This window comes from Nyctereutes procyonoides, unplaced genomic scaffold, assembly GCF_905146905.1.
Source record: "Nyctereutes procyonoides isolate TBG_1078 unplaced genomic scaffold, NYPRO_anot_genome, whole genome shotgun sequence".
Taxonomy (NCBI): Eukaryota; Metazoa; Chordata; class Mammalia; order Carnivora; family Canidae; genus Nyctereutes; species Nyctereutes procyonoides.
The window spans coordinates 10,884,798-10,904,337 of NW_026575049.1; the positions used below are offsets into that span (position 1 = coordinate 10,884,798).

At 38.9% G+C, this 19,540-nt stretch overlaps 1 protein-coding gene across 2 annotated transcripts in view; it reads left to right on the top strand.

Annotated features, from left to right (window-relative positions):
• Positions 1–822: 822 nt before the first annotated feature.
• The window catches only part of NUP107 (nucleoporin 107), a 49,289-nt gene continuing 30,571 nt past the window's right edge, over positions 823–19,540 (top strand). The window contains exons 1-8 of one of the 2 annotated variants that reach the window (XM_055329312.1): positions 823–924; positions 2,826–2,917; positions 3,405–3,491; positions 4,307–4,422; positions 7,002–7,146; positions 10,861–10,964; positions 14,550–14,677; positions 15,409–15,457. In XM_055329312.1, the coding sequence (XP_055185287.1) occupies positions 917–924; positions 2,826–2,917; positions 3,405–3,491; positions 4,307–4,422; positions 7,002–7,146; positions 10,861–10,964; positions 14,550–14,677; positions 15,409–15,457 (729 nt within the window). In that variant the 5' untranslated portion in view covers positions 823–916. Of the gene's footprint in view, positions 925–2,825; positions 2,918–3,404; positions 3,492–4,278; positions 4,423–7,001; positions 7,147–10,860; positions 10,965–14,549; positions 14,678–15,408; positions 15,458–19,540 lie in introns of those variants that run through there. The other variant, XM_055329313.1, reaches the window with a different exon arrangement.

Consider the following 19,540-nt stretch of genomic DNA (forward strand, 5'->3'; position numbering starts at 1 on the left):
AGTCTCTTAAGGTTTGTTTCCTAAAGAGGAAGCTTTTGAAGACTGCTGTGTGAGTGTACGTTTCCTATCTTGTTTATCTTTGTGATGATTCTCTGATAAACGTGTTACCTCCATTCTGCAGATGGAGGGCAATATGCGCAGCAGGAGGGTTCAAGCCCAGATGCAGCCCCAAATCACTTTGCCCCCCAAATGCTAAGTGGTCTTAGTGGGATCCAGTACGAAGAGGCCTTCCAGTCCATTACCTAGGATTGCAGCCCCTATAACCCGGCAGGGCGGGACTGCAGCCCCTATAACCGGGCAGGGCAGGACTGCAGCCCCTATAACCTGGTAGGGCGGGATTGCAGACCCTATAACAGGGCAGGGCGGGATTGCAGCCTCTATAACCGGGCAGGGCGGGATTGAAGCCCCTGTAACAGGGCAAGGCGGCACTGCAGCCCCTGTAACCGGGCAGGGCGGGATTGAAGCCCCTGTAACAGGGCAGGGCGGCATTGCAGCCCCTATAACAGGGCAGGGCGGGACTGCGGCCCCTATAACCGGGCAGGGCGGGATTGCAGACCCTGTAACCGGGCGTCGTCTCCCTTTAAGACAACCTGGGCCCCGCCCACAAGCACCAGTCAGTCAAAGTGGCCGCCCCGCCTCCCGGCTCCGCGCCCGAGGCCTCGCCCCCTTCCCGACCCACCCCCTTCGACGCCCCCGGGCGTCGCCCTCCGCTGGCGCCTGCGCAGACCGGACCTGCGGCAGCAGGCGGAAGTCGTCGCGCGTGCGCTCGCTGGGACGGCGCGTTCTCCCCTTCTCCCCGGGTAGTGGGATGTGCTTCCGGGTCGGAGGGTGTGCTTCCGGCGAGCGGGAAGGCTGAAAACGGGGTGATTCGGCCGGTGTCGAGCGTGCGAGGGTCTCGCGGGAGGAGGCTGTTGCCATGGACAGGTCAGTAGTGTGGTGCTGGCTGGGCGCGGACACGCGTGCCGCCTGTTCGTCGGCGGGACGAGGTCGGGAAACTCGGCTCGCGAGGGGGCCGCGGGGGGCCGGGCTGGGGACTGACGGCGGAGCCCCGCGCGCTCCCGCGGCCGTCGTGCTCCCCCTGCCCCGGGGTGGGCGCGAGGGCAGGTGGCCGGCCCGGGATTCGAGGTGCAGGTGGGCCGCCAGCCGCCAGCGACGGGACGGGGACCTCAGCCCACGCTTGCTGGTGACAAGTGCCAGCCCCAGACGGCTCGTGAGCGGAGGCCGTTCTGGACCTCGGGCATTGGGCCGGCCACCTGCGGCATGGGCGGGTCCGTCCGCGTCCCGGGCCGTGGGGTGGGGCGGGGTGATGTGCTCTGGCCGTTCTGGGCGAAGAGACCCTGAGGGTGCGGTGAGCTAATGGGCCTCGTCTGCGGGGGGTGGGGGAGCAGCACGAAGACGTCCCCGAAGAGGGGACATACCCGTTGGTCTGGGTGACAGTCGCCAACACCGAGGGTCATCCACGCTTTGAACATCTTGCCAGCCAGGTTAGTTTTCCTGCGCTCCGTTGAGAGCAGGCGCTGTGGCCTCTTTTTCATAGGTGACCCTGAGGCTAGCCGAGGTCGGAAACCCCGCCGCGGTCAGGAAGCAAATGAACAGAAGAAGCAAGTGTCCAGCCTGGATCTTTGTGTCTTCAGACTCGGGGGGAGAGGCGGGGGAGGAGTGGGGCTAGGATGGGGGAGGGGGTGGGGGTGACATAAATGTTCCCCAGAGCCGTCCAGGGGGCAAGCCTAGGCCTCTGTGGAGGACAGAGCGTGTCCAGGGTGCAGGGATGTCAAAAGGAATGCGTCGTGTAGCTGAATGGCCCCCAGGCAATAGGGGGATGTGTCGGGATGTTTATTACCCAATATAAGGCTGAACTAGTAAGTTGGGGCTAGGAGGTTAAAAAAAAAAAAAAAACAACCCAGGAAATTGGGATTTGGTTTGGGAAGCCGGAGAGATTCTGTAGGCTTCAGAGCTGTAGCTGAAGGTTCGTTTTTTTTTTTTTAAGATTTTATTTATTTATTAGAGGGGGTGGGGGTGGGGCAGAGACACAGGCAGAGGGAGAAGCAGGCTCCGTGCCGGGAGCCCGATGCGGGACTCGATCCCGGGTCTCCAGGATCACGCCCTGGGCTGCAGGCGGCGCTAAACCTCTGGGCCACCCGGGCTGCCCTATGGCTGAAGGTTGTAAGTGGAGGAAAAGCGTCTTCGATTCTCGTCTGGAAATCCAGGTCTTTTAATTCACACAGTGAACGTTCTAGACCATGGGCTGAGAAGGATGGGAGATGCGGGTCTCTGTGAGGCAATAGTACCGACACAGGAGAGGCCGTTAGCATGCTCCGGGGAGAAATAACTGGAAAGGATCGTTTCTCTCCTATTTACTGGAATTCTTTTGTGCTTAGCCTTCCATCTCACCCGTCCAGACAACAGATTTTTTTTTTTTTTTCGCAGTACCCATGGTTGGAAATATTTTGCGACCTACAGAAGATCCTCTTAAGAGGTGATTCCTGCAGTTTTCGGGAACTCCTCAATTCGACAGAGGGGGTCCGCCTTTCCTGAAGCAGTTATGCAAAACTGCTGTAATATAGGTTCTAAGTGTTAGAAATCATTCCATAGGCAAAAATAACAGCAAGTACTAGCAACTCAGATGTCTATGCAGGAAGATTTGAGAGGGTTTGAGGGATAAGCAAGATTTGGAAACAGCACTATTGACCAGAAGACCAAAGACTTGACTCTGAGGATGGTCTATACCTTCACTGACCCAGGGTCCTTTGCTCCAATCACGATAAAGTTCTTTGCAAATGCTATGTTCTCATTTCACCCACACGAACTTAATTATGCCATTTTAGGAGTGGCTTTGGAGAGATGTCATCCCCTGTGATCCGGGAGGCAGAGGTGACTCGGACCGCACGGAAACAGAGTGCTCAAAAAAGAGTTTTAAGTATCCTTTGCATTTTAAGCATCATTGTACAAATTGCAACATGCTTGGAATCAGGATTATGAAATTTTCTTTTTATGAAAGGTATTAAACACTTGCTATTATAATAAAATGCTGTGGAAATTAGTTTTTTAAGTCGCCAGATAAAGTTATTTGGTAACTATAATGCTGATATTCACAGATTAGGATTTGTGTTACTCTGAAAACAAGGATGTTCTGTTTTACTGCTATCATATTGTCATTGGCTTCTGCTGAGATTAGATATCCTCTTTTTTATTTGAAACGTAAGGACCCTTAGTTCCATGTGTCGTAATCTAAATGTGAGAAATTAAATGGTAGAGTTATTTACTCTTTGCATAGAAAAAATGGTAGCCATAAAAATCTTGTTCTTGAAAAATGTATTCAGATATTTTATATAGTGTAAATATGGTTAATTCTAATTTTAATGGTATCTTTTGTATGTGGAAAACTTTTCTTAACACTTTTATAGTTCGGCCATCTCAAGATGAAATTTTTGCTAATACTACACCAAGAAACCAGGTTATCCCTCGGACCCCCAGTTCATCTCGACCACCTTGTAAGATTTTTTTTGCTTTTAAAGCATTTAATAATAGTAATAGTAGCTGTAGGTTAAAACTTAAAATACACATAATAAATATAATCTTTGGTTACAATATCCATAATTAAGGACAAATTATAATGATTGCAGTTACTATTTGTTGAACTCTTACCATGTACAAGGCACTGTACTTTACGTAAATACACAATGACTATAATCTCTTATTTTATTATTATATTATCTCTAATTTTGCCAAAATTGAAAGTGAGACTAGGAGAAACTATTCAGTGAAGATAGGATAGCATGGCTGAGCAAATCGGGAAGTAATGGAACAAAATTCAAGCAATGATTTGTATACTTCAAAGCCTGTACACTAAATGGTCTCTTCATTATGCTTTATAAAATTGGAATATGAGGAATCCATGGACTCATTTATGTCTTTTTTTGTTGTTTGTTTTTGCTGGTTGGTTGTATTTTAATGAAAGAATCTCTATTTGTAGTAAAAATTTTTCCTGATGGGCTCAGTATTACCCAAAGTTCAAATTTAGAAAAATAAGTTAAATCTTCATATCATGGAAATGTTAATGTTTAAACTATTTACTTGGTTAAAATCTACATAATTGAAAACAAAGTTCCTGGGGCACCTACCTGGCTCAGTAGAGCATGTGACTCTTGATCTCGGGGTTGTACATTTGAGCCCCATGTTGGGTATAGAGATTACTTAAATACATACATTTTAAAAATTAAAAAAACTAAAGTTATTTATTGTTTGATTGTTTTCATGATCACTTTTCATGTGCTTCAGATTCTTTCTACTAACCTCTTGTTTGTAGTTACTCCACCCAGCCGAAGCTTTCTAAGGCATCCAGATGTTTCCTGCATTCTGGGAACAGGAGGGAGGTCTCCCCGGCTTACACAGTCTTCAGGATTCTTGGGAAATCTGTCTATGGTATGTAGGAAAACAGGGCTGAAAATGTCCCCCTTCTTATAAAAGGATGCTATTTAGCTTAAAAACCTATAGTGAGATTTGAAGTCACAGTCATCAGAAGATTAACTAGGTTATAGAGATTGAAATAATTTTTTGGTTAGGCTTTCAGAAAATTGAAACCGTTAAGCATCTCATGTCACAGATGGAAGCTGTGACACCAAAAACATTTAGATGCAAATAGAATGTGTTGATCTGATGGTCTGCTGATCCAAAGAAATAATTGTTTGGTTATAAAAGCTGAGCCCTGTTGTGGAGCATAGAAGAACAGGAAGCCAAGAGTAATGGATAAGGGGTAGCATAAGGAAGAAAGACGATGCATTAAAGGATAGAAAAGAGAAAATGTTGGGAAAAGTACATGAGACACTCCAGAAATCACTGTGGTACAGCTTTAAAATAGAAGAAACGTCATATAAACTGATACAGAATGACTTGACATAGGTGTTGAAGATATCCTCTAGAAAAAGAAAGGATTGTATCCAACTGCGATGGAAACAGAGTTCTGTTGGAGTAGTGGGGTATGATGGCTAATTTAGTGCTAAAAACAAGTTAAAAAGTCTTATATTTGGCTCTGCGCTTATTAAAAAGGCACAGAGACTTTTACACAAACTTGAAATTATCTAGATTATGTGTTTTCTGAAGAATGGTTTTGCATGTTAAACCTCTCCTTGTCTTAGGTTAAATTGATCTTTAAAATACTTAACTGTTTTATGGGTTTTTAGTGTTACACCTAGCCATTGAGCAGTTTTGCTCTGCTTATGAATCTGGCTTATTTGGGCATTGTTTACCCTATTCTGCTTGAAAATATAAGTGAATTTGACTACGTGTGGGTTTAAACAAAAGAAGATGACTTCTTATGTACTGTTTAGGATTGTAGTATTAATAATAAAATTCTTACTGTCTCAGAGCCCAGGACGGAGTAAATGTGTATTGATTATTATAAAATGTTTGGATTTAGATATACATTTTTATTGTTTGTATCTGGATTTTATTTTAATTAATTTTTTTTTTAAATGTATTTTTTTAAATTTTTATTTATTTATGATAGTCACAGAGAGAGAGATAGAGAGGCAGAGACATAGGAAGAGGAAGAAGCAGGCTCCATGCACCGGGAGCCCGACGTGGGACTCGATCCCGGGTCTCTAGGATCGCGCCCTGGGCCAAAGGCAGGCACCAAACCGCTGCGCCACCCAGGGATCCCTATTTTAATTAATTTTAAAAAAGATTTTATTCATTCATTCATGAGAGACACAGAGAGGCAGATACACAGGCAGAGGGAGAAGCAAGCTCCCTGTGGAGAGCCCGATTTGTGACTCCATCCTGGTACTCCAGGATTACGCCCTGAGCCAAAGGCAGACAACCGCTGAGCCACCCAGGCGTCGCTGTACCTGGATTTTAAATAAAGGCAGATTTTTTTTTATCAAATGTTAAAAATTTTAAACCTTCAGATAGCTTTCTGTGGCTTAAAAAGATGGAGTTTAAATAAAGGTGAATTTTAAAAACATGGGCATTTTTAGACATTTCAGACATGTCCAAAAATAGTAGAATAAGCCTCCATGTGCCCATCACCCAGTTATCAATATAATATACGACTGATCTTGTTTCATCCTCACCCACAAGCATTTTCCCTACGTTACTTAACAACTCCCAAGTTTCAGACCATTTTACCCATAAATACTTCCATATGTATCTCTGAGACATAAGGACACGTTTAACACAGTGATGTTAACACATCTAATACTGCATATACACACACAGTAATTCCTTTATTACTTCAGATATCCATTTTGTTATATTTTTTCATTGTGTATATTTCATTAAGTTCACATTTCCTCAGTTATATCAATTTTTAAGTTGGTTTGTTTAAATCAGGCTTCAAATAAGATAAGCACATTGCATAGGCTTGATATGTCTTGTCTTTTAATCTCTTGGTTCCTCTGTCATCACTTTTATTACCATTTATGTGTTGAAAAAACTGGGTCATTTGTCCCACACAATTTCCTAATACTGAAAAACTGATGTGAATGTAGAGCAATAGGACAGCCTTATTTTACTTGTTAATGTCAGCTTAAATATTACAAACTAAAATGTTTATTGTCTTTAAAAAAATATAGAGTAGTACAAAGAAGAAAACAGTCATAGAAGCTGTGATTTCCTTAACAAAATAGCCCCTGTGGCTATCCCTCAAATAGGAAAAATACATACATAGGTCTAAAAATATATAACAGGGCAGCCCCAAGTGGTGCAGCGGTTTAGCGCCGCCTGCATCCCAGGGCGTGATTCTGGAGGCGAGGATAGAGTACCGCATCAGGCTCCCTGCATGGGGCCTGCTTCTCCCTCTGCCTGTGTCTCTGCCTACCTCTCTCTCTCTCTCTCTCTGAATGAATAAATAAATAAATCTTAAAATAAATAAATAAGTAAATAAATAAATAAATAAATAAATAAATAAATAAATAAAAATATATAACAATATTAAAGTTTATTCATTCGGTAGCAGTAGTTCATTACTTCTCTGTATCTTCTTTTTCTTCTTCTTTTTTAAGGTAACTAATCTGGATGACAGTCATTGGGCCACTGCATTCACATCACAGCGAACAGGAACCCTCACAAACACAGAGTCCCACAGTGTAACAGAGGACATAACCCTCAGTGCTGTTATGTTACGTGAGGATGATCCTGGTGAAGCTGGTAAAATGGCTTTGACCTTTTTAATGAAGTAGCCTGTTCCTTTACTAAGATCAAGGAAACTATCTCTTACTTGTGAATGTCAGTATAAAATATTTTTTGTTAAATTGATTGGTTATGGTAATGCAGTAGGTCTGGAAGGTTGAGAACCTCACCTGAGTTCTCAGTTGGAGCATCTCAGTTCTTCAGTGTAAATACCTTATTAATAGACAAGTCTCATATCTTTACTGTTTTCACATTTGTTCTTTTGAAGAACAACGTCTTTACTTTAGGTTTAGTTTTTATCTGATATAGTTGACATGTTTTGACGTGGATTAGCACTAGCATGCCGTTTTGTTTTGGTTTGTTTTTCTTGTTCAAATAGTATTGTGACCTTCCTAGCTTTAGGTTGGTTATTACCATTCCCTGTTGGAAAAAAAAAAGTTTACTTTTCATGTGTCTGTGTTTACTCATTATTACATAGGTCCTTCACCTTACCATCATCATGAGCTAACATATAATAGTGAGAGTCCATGTGCTTACCTCTGCATGAATACTATCTTCAGTAAAGATCATTAAAGAGTTACAATAACTATTCCCATTTTGAGGGAGAGGAAACTGTTGCTCATAGTGGTTAATCTGCTTAAGCTCACCTGGGAGGAAGTGATGGCACCAGGATTTGAAACTAAGCAGTTTGATTTCACAGCCCTACTGTACTTTAGTAGAGTGTATGTATTTTCCCTGAGTAGAACATGTCATCTTAGTATCTCCTGTGACTTTGTCAGCTACTTTGTTATGTGTTTAAAACGCAATTCAGATATTTTATTTTATTATTTTTTTAATTTCAGATATTTTAAATTTTAAAATTTGACTCACATTTTTTTTGTAATTGTTGATTAGATTAATGCCTAGCACATATTTGGGCTCTTAAAAGACTTGTAGGTAACAAGAGAAAAAATAGGTACATTGAATTAATAAAAATCTAAAATTTCTATGCATCAAAAGTTACAATCAGAAGGCAGCCCACAAAATGGGAGAATATATTTGCAAATCTTGTATCTGGTAAGAGGTTAGTATCTGTTACATAGAAAGAACTATTGCTTAACAACAACAAAAAATTAACACAACTTAAAAATGGGCAAAGGACTTATACATTTCTCCAAAGAAGATAGAAAAATGATCAGTTAAGCATATGTTCCAGAAGCTCAACATTACTAATCGTTAGGGAAATGCAGATCAAAACTAAATGAGACACCACCTCACACTCATTAGGACGGATACTAACAAAACAAAACAAAACAAAAAAAAAAACAAAAATAACAAGTGTTAGCAAGGATGTGGAGAAATTGGAGACTGTACATTATTTATGGGAGTGTAAAATTGTGCAGTGCTATGGGAAACAGATGGCAATTCCTCAGAAAATTAATAGAATTACCCTGTGATCAGCAATTCTACTTTCGGGGTATATGCCCTCAAAAAACAAATCAGCATTACAAATCCTGTATACCTTTGTTTGTAGCCCTATTATTCATAATAGCCATAAAGTAGAAGCAACCCAAATGTCTGTTGATGGATGAATGGATAAGTAAATGTGTTACATACATAACCGTGGGATATTATTCAACCTTAAAAAGTAAGGAAATTCAGACACATACTACAACATGGATGAAACTTGAGGACATTTTGTTAAATGAAATAAGGCAGTGACAAAGAATAAATACTGTATGGTTCCACTAATACAAGGTACCTAAAGTAATTAGACTCCTGGAAAGTAGAATGATGGTTGCCAGGGACCAGGGGAAAGAGGAGTGGAGTTACTATTTAATAGGTACAGAGTTTTAGTTTTTTTTTCAGTTGAGATACAATTGACATATAATGTGTAAGTTTAAGGTTTATGCTATTGATGTATTTACATATTGTGGTGTGTTTATTAGTGTTAGCTAACACTTACATCACTCCATCATACCTTTACCTTTACATCACAGATTTACCTTTTTTTTTTTTGTGGTGAGAACATCTAAGATCTAATCTGTGAACAATATATATACATATGTGTTATGCATTAGATTTCCAGAACTTACTCATCCTCTAATTGCAAGTTTGTACCCTTTGACCAACATCTCCAATTTTCTCACCCCTTTGCCATGGTAACCACTGTTCTGCTACTCTCTGTTTCTATGACTTTGGATTTTTAGGATTTCATGTATAAAGTGATATACAGTATTCGTCTTTCTCTGTCAGATGTATCTCATTTAGCAGTAATGTTCTCAGAGTCTATCCTTGTTGTTGCAAGCGGCAGGATTTCCTTTCTCATGGCTGAATGATATTCCAGTATATGTATATGCCACTTCTTTACCCATCCATCTTGTGACGGATGCTTGGGTTGTTTCTGTCTTGGTGTTTATGTACAAATAATACTGCAGCGAACGTGGGAATGCAGATATCCTTTCAATTTCCTGTTTTCATTTCCTTTGGATATAAATGTAGAAGTGAGGTTATGATTTCGTATGGTAGTTCTTTTTAAAATTTTTTGAGGAACCTCTATACTGTTTTCTGTAGTAAGCTGAACCAGTTTACGTTCTTACCAATGTGTGCAAAAATTCCCATTTCTCTTCCTCACAGCACTTGTTATTTCTTATCTTAATGATGATAACTTTCCTGACCGGTATGAGGTGATCATTTCATTGTGGTTTTGATTTATATTTTTCTGATAATTAGTGACATGGAGCCTCTTTTCATGTATCTGTTGGCCGTTTGTATGTCTTCTTTGGAGAAATATCTATTTAGTTCTTCTGGCCAATTTTTAGTTAGACTGGTTTTTTTTTTGTTAATCAATTGTATGAGTTCTTTATATATTTTGGAATTAACCACTTATGAGATATATGGTTTGCAAATGTTTTCACCCATTCCGTAGGTTGTGTGTTTGCTTTTTCATTCTGTTAATTGTTTCTTTTGCAATCAATTGTTAATTGATTGCTTTGCAATCAAAGCTTTTTAGATTGGTGTAGTCTGACTTGTTGACTTTTACTATTGTTTCTCGTACTTTTGGTGTCATATCCAAAATATTGCCAAGACCAATGTCAAGGAGTTCTTTGCCTATATTTTTTTTCCAGAAGTTTTACAGTTTCAGGTCTTAGGTTTAAGTCTTTAATCCATTTCAAGTTAATTTTTATGAGTGGTATAAGGGTCCAATTTCATTTTTCTGTATGTGGTCATCCAGTTTTCCCAGCATCATTATTGAAAAGGGTATCCTTTCCTCACTGAGTATTCTTGGTTCCTCTGTCGAATATTAGATGACTGTACATATGGGAGTCTATTTCTGGACTCATTTTTTTCCATTGGTCTGTGTGTCTTTTTTTATGCTACTGTTACACTGTTTTGATTACTAGAGCTTTGTAGTATAGTTTGAGATCAAGAAGTATGATTCCTCCAGCTGTGTTCTTCTTAGGATTGCGTTGGCTACCTGAGTTGTAGTTTTGCAAGATGAAAAGAGTTCTGTGGATGGATGGTGGTGACGGTAGCACAGCAGTGTGAATGTACTTAATGCCACTGAACTGTACACTTAAAAATGGTTAAGATGGTAAATTTTGTTATATTTATCTTACCATGGTTACAATTTTTAAGAAAATGCAGTAATAAAAAAAAGGATGTATAGTTGTGTTTTTAAGTTTTCAAAGAAACAATTACATAAGAATATATGTTACTTTTTTGTTCCTTTTCTTTTTAAACGTGTTCTAGCATCCATGAGTATGTTTTCCGATTTCCTGCAGTCTTTCTTAAAGCACTCTTCATCTACAGTTTTTGACCTTGTAGAAGAATATGAAAACATTTGTAGTTGCCAGGTAAGTTAATTTCACTCCATGTTGGTCAGGCTTCAGTATTCTTAGTTTTTTGAACAATCTCAATCTACAAATTTCCTTTTTTTTTTTTTTTTTTTTTAAGATTCTACTTATTTATTCATGAGAGAGAGAAAGAGAGAGAGGCAGAGACACAGGCAGAGGGAGGAGAAGCAGGCTCTATGCAGGGAGCCCGATGTGGGACTCGATCCCGGGACTCTGGGACCATGCCCCGAGTGAAAGGCAGACGCTCAACCACCGAGCCACTCAGGCATCCCATCAATCTACAAATTTCCATACTGCATTTAAGGGAGATGTCTTAGGGTTGTAGTGGCAGGAGTGGTGTGGTTGGGGAGTTAACAAGAGTAGCTGTGCTTTTTGCATATTGAAAGTTCATATAATATTTCTTTGGGAACAAAAGGATGCTTTAAGAAAAGGAAAATCCAAAATATACAAAGAACTCTTAAAATCCAATAATTAGGAGATGAATAGTCCAATTTAAAAAATGGACGTGGGTAGCTTAGTTAAGCGTCTGATTCTTGATCTCAGCTCAGATCTTGATCTCAAGATTGTGAGTTTAAGCCCAGAGTTGGGCTCCATGATAGGTTTGGACCCTACATACAAAAAGAAAAGACAAAACATGTTAATAGGCACCACACCAGAGAAGGCACACAGATGGCAAGTAAGCATATGAAAAAATGTTCAGTATCATGTGTCATTATGGAATTGCAAATCAAAACAATGAGATGTCACTGTACCCCTATTAGAATGGCAAAAATCCCAAATACTAACAACGAATGATGACAAGGATGTAGAGCAGCAGTAACTCTCATTCATTGTTGGAGGGAATGCAAAATTGTACAGCCACTTTGGAAGGCAGTTTCTTGCACAATTGAGCATACTCTTATATGTTTCAACAACATTCATACTCTGGTATTTACCAAAATGAATTAAAAACTTCTGCCCACACAAAAACCAGCATATAGATGTTTATAGCAGCTTTATTCATAATCGCCTAAACTTAGAAACAACCAAGATGTCCTTTAGTAAGTGAATGGATACATCAACTGTGGTACATCTAGACAAAATGGAATATTGTTCAATGCTAAAACGAAATGAGCCATCAAGTCATGAAGAGATAAGGATGAACCCTAAATGCACATTTCTAAGCTACAGAAACCAGTTTGAAAAGGCTACATACTCTGAATCCAACTCTCTGACATTCTGGAAGAGGCAAGACTTGGAAAGAGTGAAAAGTTCAGTGGTTGCCTGGGGATGGGGAGAATAAGGATGAAAAGTGGAGCAGGGTGGATTTTGGGGGAGAGTGAAAGTGCTCTGTATGAGATTATAACGTGGATGCCTATCATTATCCATTTGTCAAAACCCATAGAATATACAACACCAAGAGTGAACACTTACATAAAGTATGGATTTAGGGGGATCCCTGGGTGGCGCAGCGGTTTGGCGCCTGCCTTTGGCCCTGGGCGCGATCCTGGAGACTAGGGATCAAATCCCACGTCGGGCTCTCTGCATGGAGCCTGCTTCTCCCTCTGTCTGTGTCTCTGCCTCTCTGTCTCTCTCTCTGTGACTATCATGAATAAATAAATAAAATTAAAAAAAAATTAAAAAAAAAAGTATGGATTTAGGGTGATAATGACAGGTCAGTGTTGGTTCATTGATGGCTGTAACAAATGTACTATTCTGGTGCTGGATATTCATAGTAAGGGGTAAAGTTGTAAGTGGAGACAGAAAGTCATGGGAACTTAGTACTTTCCATTCAGTTTTGCTGTGAACCTAAAATTGCTTGAGAAAATTATTTATTTATTTGAGAGAGAGCATGCACCTGTGAGCACGTGCATGCACATAAGCTGGGGAAGGAACAGATGGGGAGGGAGTAGGAAGAGGAAAGAATCTCAAGCAGACTCCAAATGCCCAGTGTGGAGCCTGACTTAGGGCTCGATCTCATTACCCTGAGATCATGACCTGAACCAAAACCAAGAGTCAGACCCTTAACCAACTGAGCCACTGAGGTACCTGTTAAAAAAAAAAAAAGTCTATTTTTTAAAAGGGGGGAACAAGGGGTGACTGACTGACTCAGTCATAAAAGCGTGCAACTCTTGGTCTTGGGATTGTGAGTTCTAGCCCCACATTGAGTGTAGAGATTACTAAAAAAATAAACTTAAAAAAGAAGAAGGACTTCAAATAACTAGTGCATTTAAGAATGATTAAAATAATAATAGCCAATACTTTTTGAGCATTTAATATTGTTTCAATAATCAGTCTCTGAATTGTTCCATTATAAAAGAAGTAGCTTCATTAAATAACAAAAGCAATAATAATCACTTAGTGAATTACTGGAGTTAGGGTTCCAAAATTGAATAATGAGAAGTCCAGATAACACTTTTATTAATAAACACTGCCCTTAAGATAAAAGTAACATTTCTTTGTGAACGCTTTTTAAAAGGAGGGAAAACCTGCTGTGATGATAGTGATTCTTTTTTTTTTTTTTTTAGTGATTCATTTTCTAAATAAGAGTGATCCTGTTTCCTAGTTCCCATAAGATAACCTTTGAGAAAAGTTTTTTCTTTTTTTAAAAGGTTTTATTTATTCATGAGATAGGCAGAGGGAGAAGCAAGCTCCATGCAGGGAGCCCGATGTGGGACTCGATCCTGGGACCCCAGGATCACACCCTGGGCTGAAGGCAGGCGCCAAACCGCTGAGCCACCCAGGGATCCCTGAGAAAAGTTTTTTTACCCTGGGTCCTTAAACCTTCTGATAAACAATTTTGTGTGTATTTCTGGGGAGAATATCCATACTTTTCATTAGATTTTCACACATGCCTCAACTAGAGAAAGGTTAAGAACTACTGTTTTAGAACAAGGAGAGACTGGTTAAGTTTTGGTTAGAAATGACAATGTTTTAGTACCAATCTTTAAAAATTTTTTTTAAGATAGACTACTTGTGCATGGGATTGGGGTAGGTGAGAGGCGATGGGGCAGAGGGAGAGAGAGAGAGAGAGAGAATCCTAAGTAAGCTCCATGTGCAGCATGGAGCCCAACTAGGAGCTAGATCCCAAGACCCCTGAGATTATGACCCAAGTCGAAATCATGAGTCAGACGCCCAACCGAGTCTACCTGGCACCACTTAGTACCAGTCTTAAAAGAGTTTTCTTGATTTGTATAAATTTTTCAGGCATAATTTAATGATACCTTATTTTAAATTTTCTTTGCTATGCTGTTCATGATATGGTTTTGTCAGGTATATGTTAGATTTAGCTTATCTTCTGGGTAGGTATACAAGAGGGAAAAAAATACGTACCCATGGTTATTGTTGAATCTGAAATCTAGAGTATGTTAAACTTTTACTTATGTACTCATAAACACACCTTACTTCAAATTAAGGCTATTTCTAGTGGGGATGTTATATTTCGTTCAATTAAAGAAAGGCAATAGATAGGAAAAATTTTTAATCATTAATAAAGTGTGTGTATTTATATATGTATATATTTACTTTTAGCATCATGCAGTTGAAGAATACACAGTTATGACTCAGAATTATAGAAAACCTCTGCATTTGTGTTTTTTATGTCAGGTGAACATACTGAGTAAAATAGTGAGCCGGGCAACACCTGGACTTCAGAAGTTCTCAAAAACAGCCAGTATGCTCTGGCTTCTTCAACAGGAGATGGTCACTTGGAGGCTGCTGGCTTCTTTGTATAGGTAAAGTTGTATATGACTCATAAGTGAAATACACACCAGGTTACCAATAGGCAAATTAATTTTTTTTTTTGGCAAATTAATTTAAAAGGTAAAGTAGATTGTGTTTGGAAATAAGCTCTGCTCTTTTTGCTATGTATCATTTGTAATGCCTTGTCATTAGACCATTGTTGGGGGTGAGTTAGAAGGGAAGAGGGAAATACTAGGTTATGAAGCTGGTAGCTCCCCAATATATGTCATAATGATTTAAGAAAAGTGCTGAAAATTACTGCAATACTTAGGAGAGGATAGATAAGAAAAAGAACTGAAAAACAGACTTTATGTCAAGCAGCAGTTGGAAAGAAGTTAACCACATTTTCCTTCTCTCAGATGCCTAGTAGTTTTGGCTCATTCTTTTGCTTTTTCATTGTGATGAGAAAATCTTGAAAGTGAATCAGATTATTTAATTTTGCAATGTGATAACATTATATTAAAAACTTAGGAGGGGTGTATACTAGTAGGTCGCCATGAAAGACATTTTGCAACTTGTATTTTTAGTAAATAGCAGTTTTATTCAGGTGTCACTATCAGATCCAGAAGGTATTTATTACTTGTACCCTTGTTTTTAAAGAATGATTAAGTTTAATTGGAAACTCATTTGTTTATACTGGATAGAATGCAAGTTTGTGTATGTATATAGTTTAAAACGTGATATGTAAATTAAAGATTTTTCATTTTGTGTTATTTTTCCTCAGAGACAGAGTACAGTCTGCGTTAGAAGAAGAAAATACATTTGCAGTTACTGTAAGCTCAAGATTAATTTTTTCCTCTATAAAGATTTAAAAATTAAAATGGTTTTTAGTAATAGAATTTGATTTTTGACTCTCCATCTTGAGTTTCTTCATTTAAAAAATTTTATGTGTAAATAAAAGATAACAATCATAAAATAATCAAATACTGATTTATATTATATAGAATAAAAGGTAAAAGTCCTTTTTTATCTCTTACTCTTCAGTCTGTTTGCTACTAGACACTTTTCTGTGCATCCTTACATGTATATACATAGCCATAGTTTTTTTAATGTATAGTATGGTTTCATTTATACATGATACTGAGTTTTTTTCCTTCAATATTTGTTTTCTTTTTCATGTCATTTCATGTAGATTTACCATATTTTTTTTCATAGTTTGCCAGAGTATAAATGAACTATAATTTTTTCAGGCATTCTGGTAAGCAACATTAGGTTGTTTCTAATATTTCTGCTATAGCAATCAGTAATGCCATGAACATTCTTTGTATGTATGTATGTATGTGTTTGTTTGTTTATTTATTTATTTATTAAGATTTTACTTATTTATTCATGAGAGACACAGAGAAGGGGCGGGGGAGAAACAGGCAGGGAAACAGGCAGAGGGAGAAGCAGGCTCCATGCAGGGAGCCCAATGTGGGACTCGATCCCGGGTTCACAGGATCACGCCCTGGGCTGAAGGTAGCGCTAAACTGCTGAGCCACCCGGGCTGCCCCATTCTTTGTATTTATATATTCCAGTATTTCCTGCACTTCTGGAAGTGAAATTGTTGAGTCAGAGTTTGATACTGTCACATGCCTTCCCAAAGGAATATACTGATGGGTGAAAATGTTTAATACCAATCATTTGATGTTGCCCATTGGAAGGAAGGTGTGTCACTTCAGCATGGATATCACTTATCATTAGCAAAGTGGAGTGTTCTTCATTCTTAAGCAATAATATTCCTTTTTTTTTTTTAATTTTTATTTATTTATTATAGTCACACAGAATGAGAGAGAGAGGCAGAGACACAGGCAGAGGGAGAAGCAGGCTCCATGCACCGGGAGCCTGATGAGGGATTTGATCCTGGGTCTCCAGGATCGCACCCTGGGCCAAAGGCAGGCGCTAAACCGCTGCGCCACCCAGGGATCCCCAGCAATAATATTCCTAATCAAATTCTATATTCATATCCTTTGCTTATTTTCCAATTATTATTTTCTCTTACCTAAGTTAAAGATATTCTGTTACTTGTCTTCCAGCTTTATTAAAGGGGTGTTTGTCAAGTAGACATTTCCATTTTTATGTGCTCACATCTTTCAAGTTTTTTTTTTTTTAAAGATTTTATTTATTTATTCATGAGAGACACACACAGAGAGAGAGAGAGAGAGAGAGAGAGAGAGGCAGAGACACAGGCAGAGGGAGAAGCAGGCTCCACCCAGGGAACCTGACATGGGACTCGATCCTGGGTCTCCAGGGTCAGGTCCTGGTCTGGAGGTGGCGCTAAACCGCTGAGCCACCCGGGTTGCCCAACATCTTTCAAGTTTTCCTTTGTCATTCATTATCTTGTGTCTTGTTAAGGAAGGCCTCTCCTATCTATAAATATTCTCCAATGTTTTCTTCTGAACCCAAATCTTATTTTCTACATAATAAGCTCTCGGGATTTATCTGGAGTAAGGTTTGTCTCTGAAGTAAGAAAGAGACTTAACTTTTTCCAAATGAATATCCGTTTAGTCCAACACCACTTATCAAACAAATATGTTTATCGTATTTACATATAGGTCTTTTTTCTTTTATTAATTGATTCATTTGAAAACCAGTATTAGACAACTTGAGTCTTTAAATTCCGAAGTTTTGCTATTTGGTAAAGTAAGTCTTCCTCCTCATTTAAAAATACATTTTTGCACATTTTTTTCCAGCTGAACATTACAATATTCATTTTTATTTTTAAGTCTTATTGGGATATTTATTGAAGTAGTATTGAATTTGTAAATTTGAGGAGATAATGACCTCTTTACATGTTGAATCTTTCTGTTTACGATCATAGTGTATCTCCATTTACTTGGATCTTTTATAGTTTATATAAATCTGTACTCTATTAAAAGTCTATATAAATCTTACTTTGGATCCTCTTTCGTATTACATTTTCTAATTAGTTATTACTGTCAAATAGAAGATTAATGATTTATTTGTAGAGCTCATAATTAGCCATTTTTCTCTGAACTCTTACTAGCTCCAGTTGGTTTTTTCTTTTTTTTTTTTTTTATTTATTTATGATAGTCACAGAGAGAGAGAGAGAGAGAGGGAGAGAGAGAGAGAGGCAGAGACACAGGCAGAGGGAGAAGCAGGCTCCGTGCACCGGGAGCCCGATGTGGGACTCGATCCCCGGTCTCCAGGATCGCGCTCTGGGCCAAAGGCAGGCGCCAAACCGCTGCGCCACCCAGGGATCCCTCCAGTTGGTTTTTTCATTTGAATTTATCGGGTTTTCTATGTTGGCAGTAATCGTCCATGCATAGTAAGTTTCCTTTAGTCCTTCTAATCTCTTATTTCTTTAACTTGCCTTATAACATTGACTAGGAGCACCTGTATAGCTTTGATGAATTGTATTAGTAATATCAGGCATTCTTCCTGACTTTTGATAAGAATGCTTTAGTTTTATTTTAGATTAGGGTTTGCTTTGGGATGGGTATTGAATGCAATCAGAGTGTTTTTGCTTCCATGAATATCTGCTTTAATTTATTAATGTAATGGTTTGCATTTTCCTAATGTTGAATTATCTTCAAGTAGGATAAACTGTCATGATATATTCCTAAATATACTGCTAAATTTTATTAGCTAATACTTTATTGAGAACTTTTGCAAATGTATTTTCTTTTTTTTTTTTTTAAGATTTATTTATTTATTTACGATAGACCTAGAGAGAGAGGGAGAGAGGCAGAGACACAGGAGGAGGGAGAAGCAGGCTCCATGCCGGGAGCCTGACGTGGGACTCGATCCCGGGACTCCAGGATCACGCCCTGGGCCAAAGGCAGGCGCCAAACTGCTGAGCCACCCAGGGATCCCCTGTATTTTCTTTTTATGTGACTTATCCTCATTCAATTTTGGTGTCTGAATTATGTTAGCTCTTTGGAACAAGATCATAAATCTCCCATTATTTATTTTTTACTCTGTTGGAAGAACATAGAAACTGCTTGTTCTTTAAGGATTTGGTAAAAATATGCCTTTAAAATTATAAGGACCAGGTAGTCTTTTGAGGTTTAATTGCTTTTTATTTTCTGATTACAAAAGTAATTCATGTTTAAAGCAACTATAAATCAAAAAAGGAGAAAATACACATTTTTATAGTAAATGATTTCAACTATATGTGTCTGTTAATCTTCTTTCACCGAAACTATGTTTACTATCTTTTCAATCTTTTAATTTATTCTACAAACACCGTACATTCCAATCAAGTGACATGTACATGGTGGGAGATTATCATATATTTGGTTATTTATTGAACTTACTAGTTTTATTTATTTTTTATTTTTTTTATTTATTTATTCATGAGAGACACAGAGACAGAGACAGAGACACAGGCAGAGGGAGAAGCAGGCTCCCTGCAAGGAGCCCGATGTGGGACTCGATCCTAGATCTCCAGGATCACACCCCAGGCTGCAGGCGGTGCTAAACCGCTGCGCCACCAGGGCTGCCCGAACTTACTAGTTTTAATAGTTGTCTTGATTTATTTTCCTATCTACAAATAGTGATGACTTTGGCTTTTTTTTTTTTTAAGATTTTTATTTATTTATTCATAAGAGACAGATAGAAAGGCAGAGACACAGGCCAATGAGAAGCAGACTCCATGCAGGGAGCCTGACGTGGGACTCGATCCCGGGTGTCCACGGTCACGTCCTGGGCTGAAGGCAGCACTAAACTACTGAGCTACCCAGGCTGCCCGTGGCTTTTTCCCCCATACTTATTACTATTTAGTTCTTTTTCTGGTTTTATATATTAGCTAGAACTTTGAAAGTAAAGTTGAATAATTACAAGAATTCTTTTCATCTCGATTTTTAAAAGATTTTTATTTTTATTTTTTAAATTTGTTTTAAAGTTTTTATTTA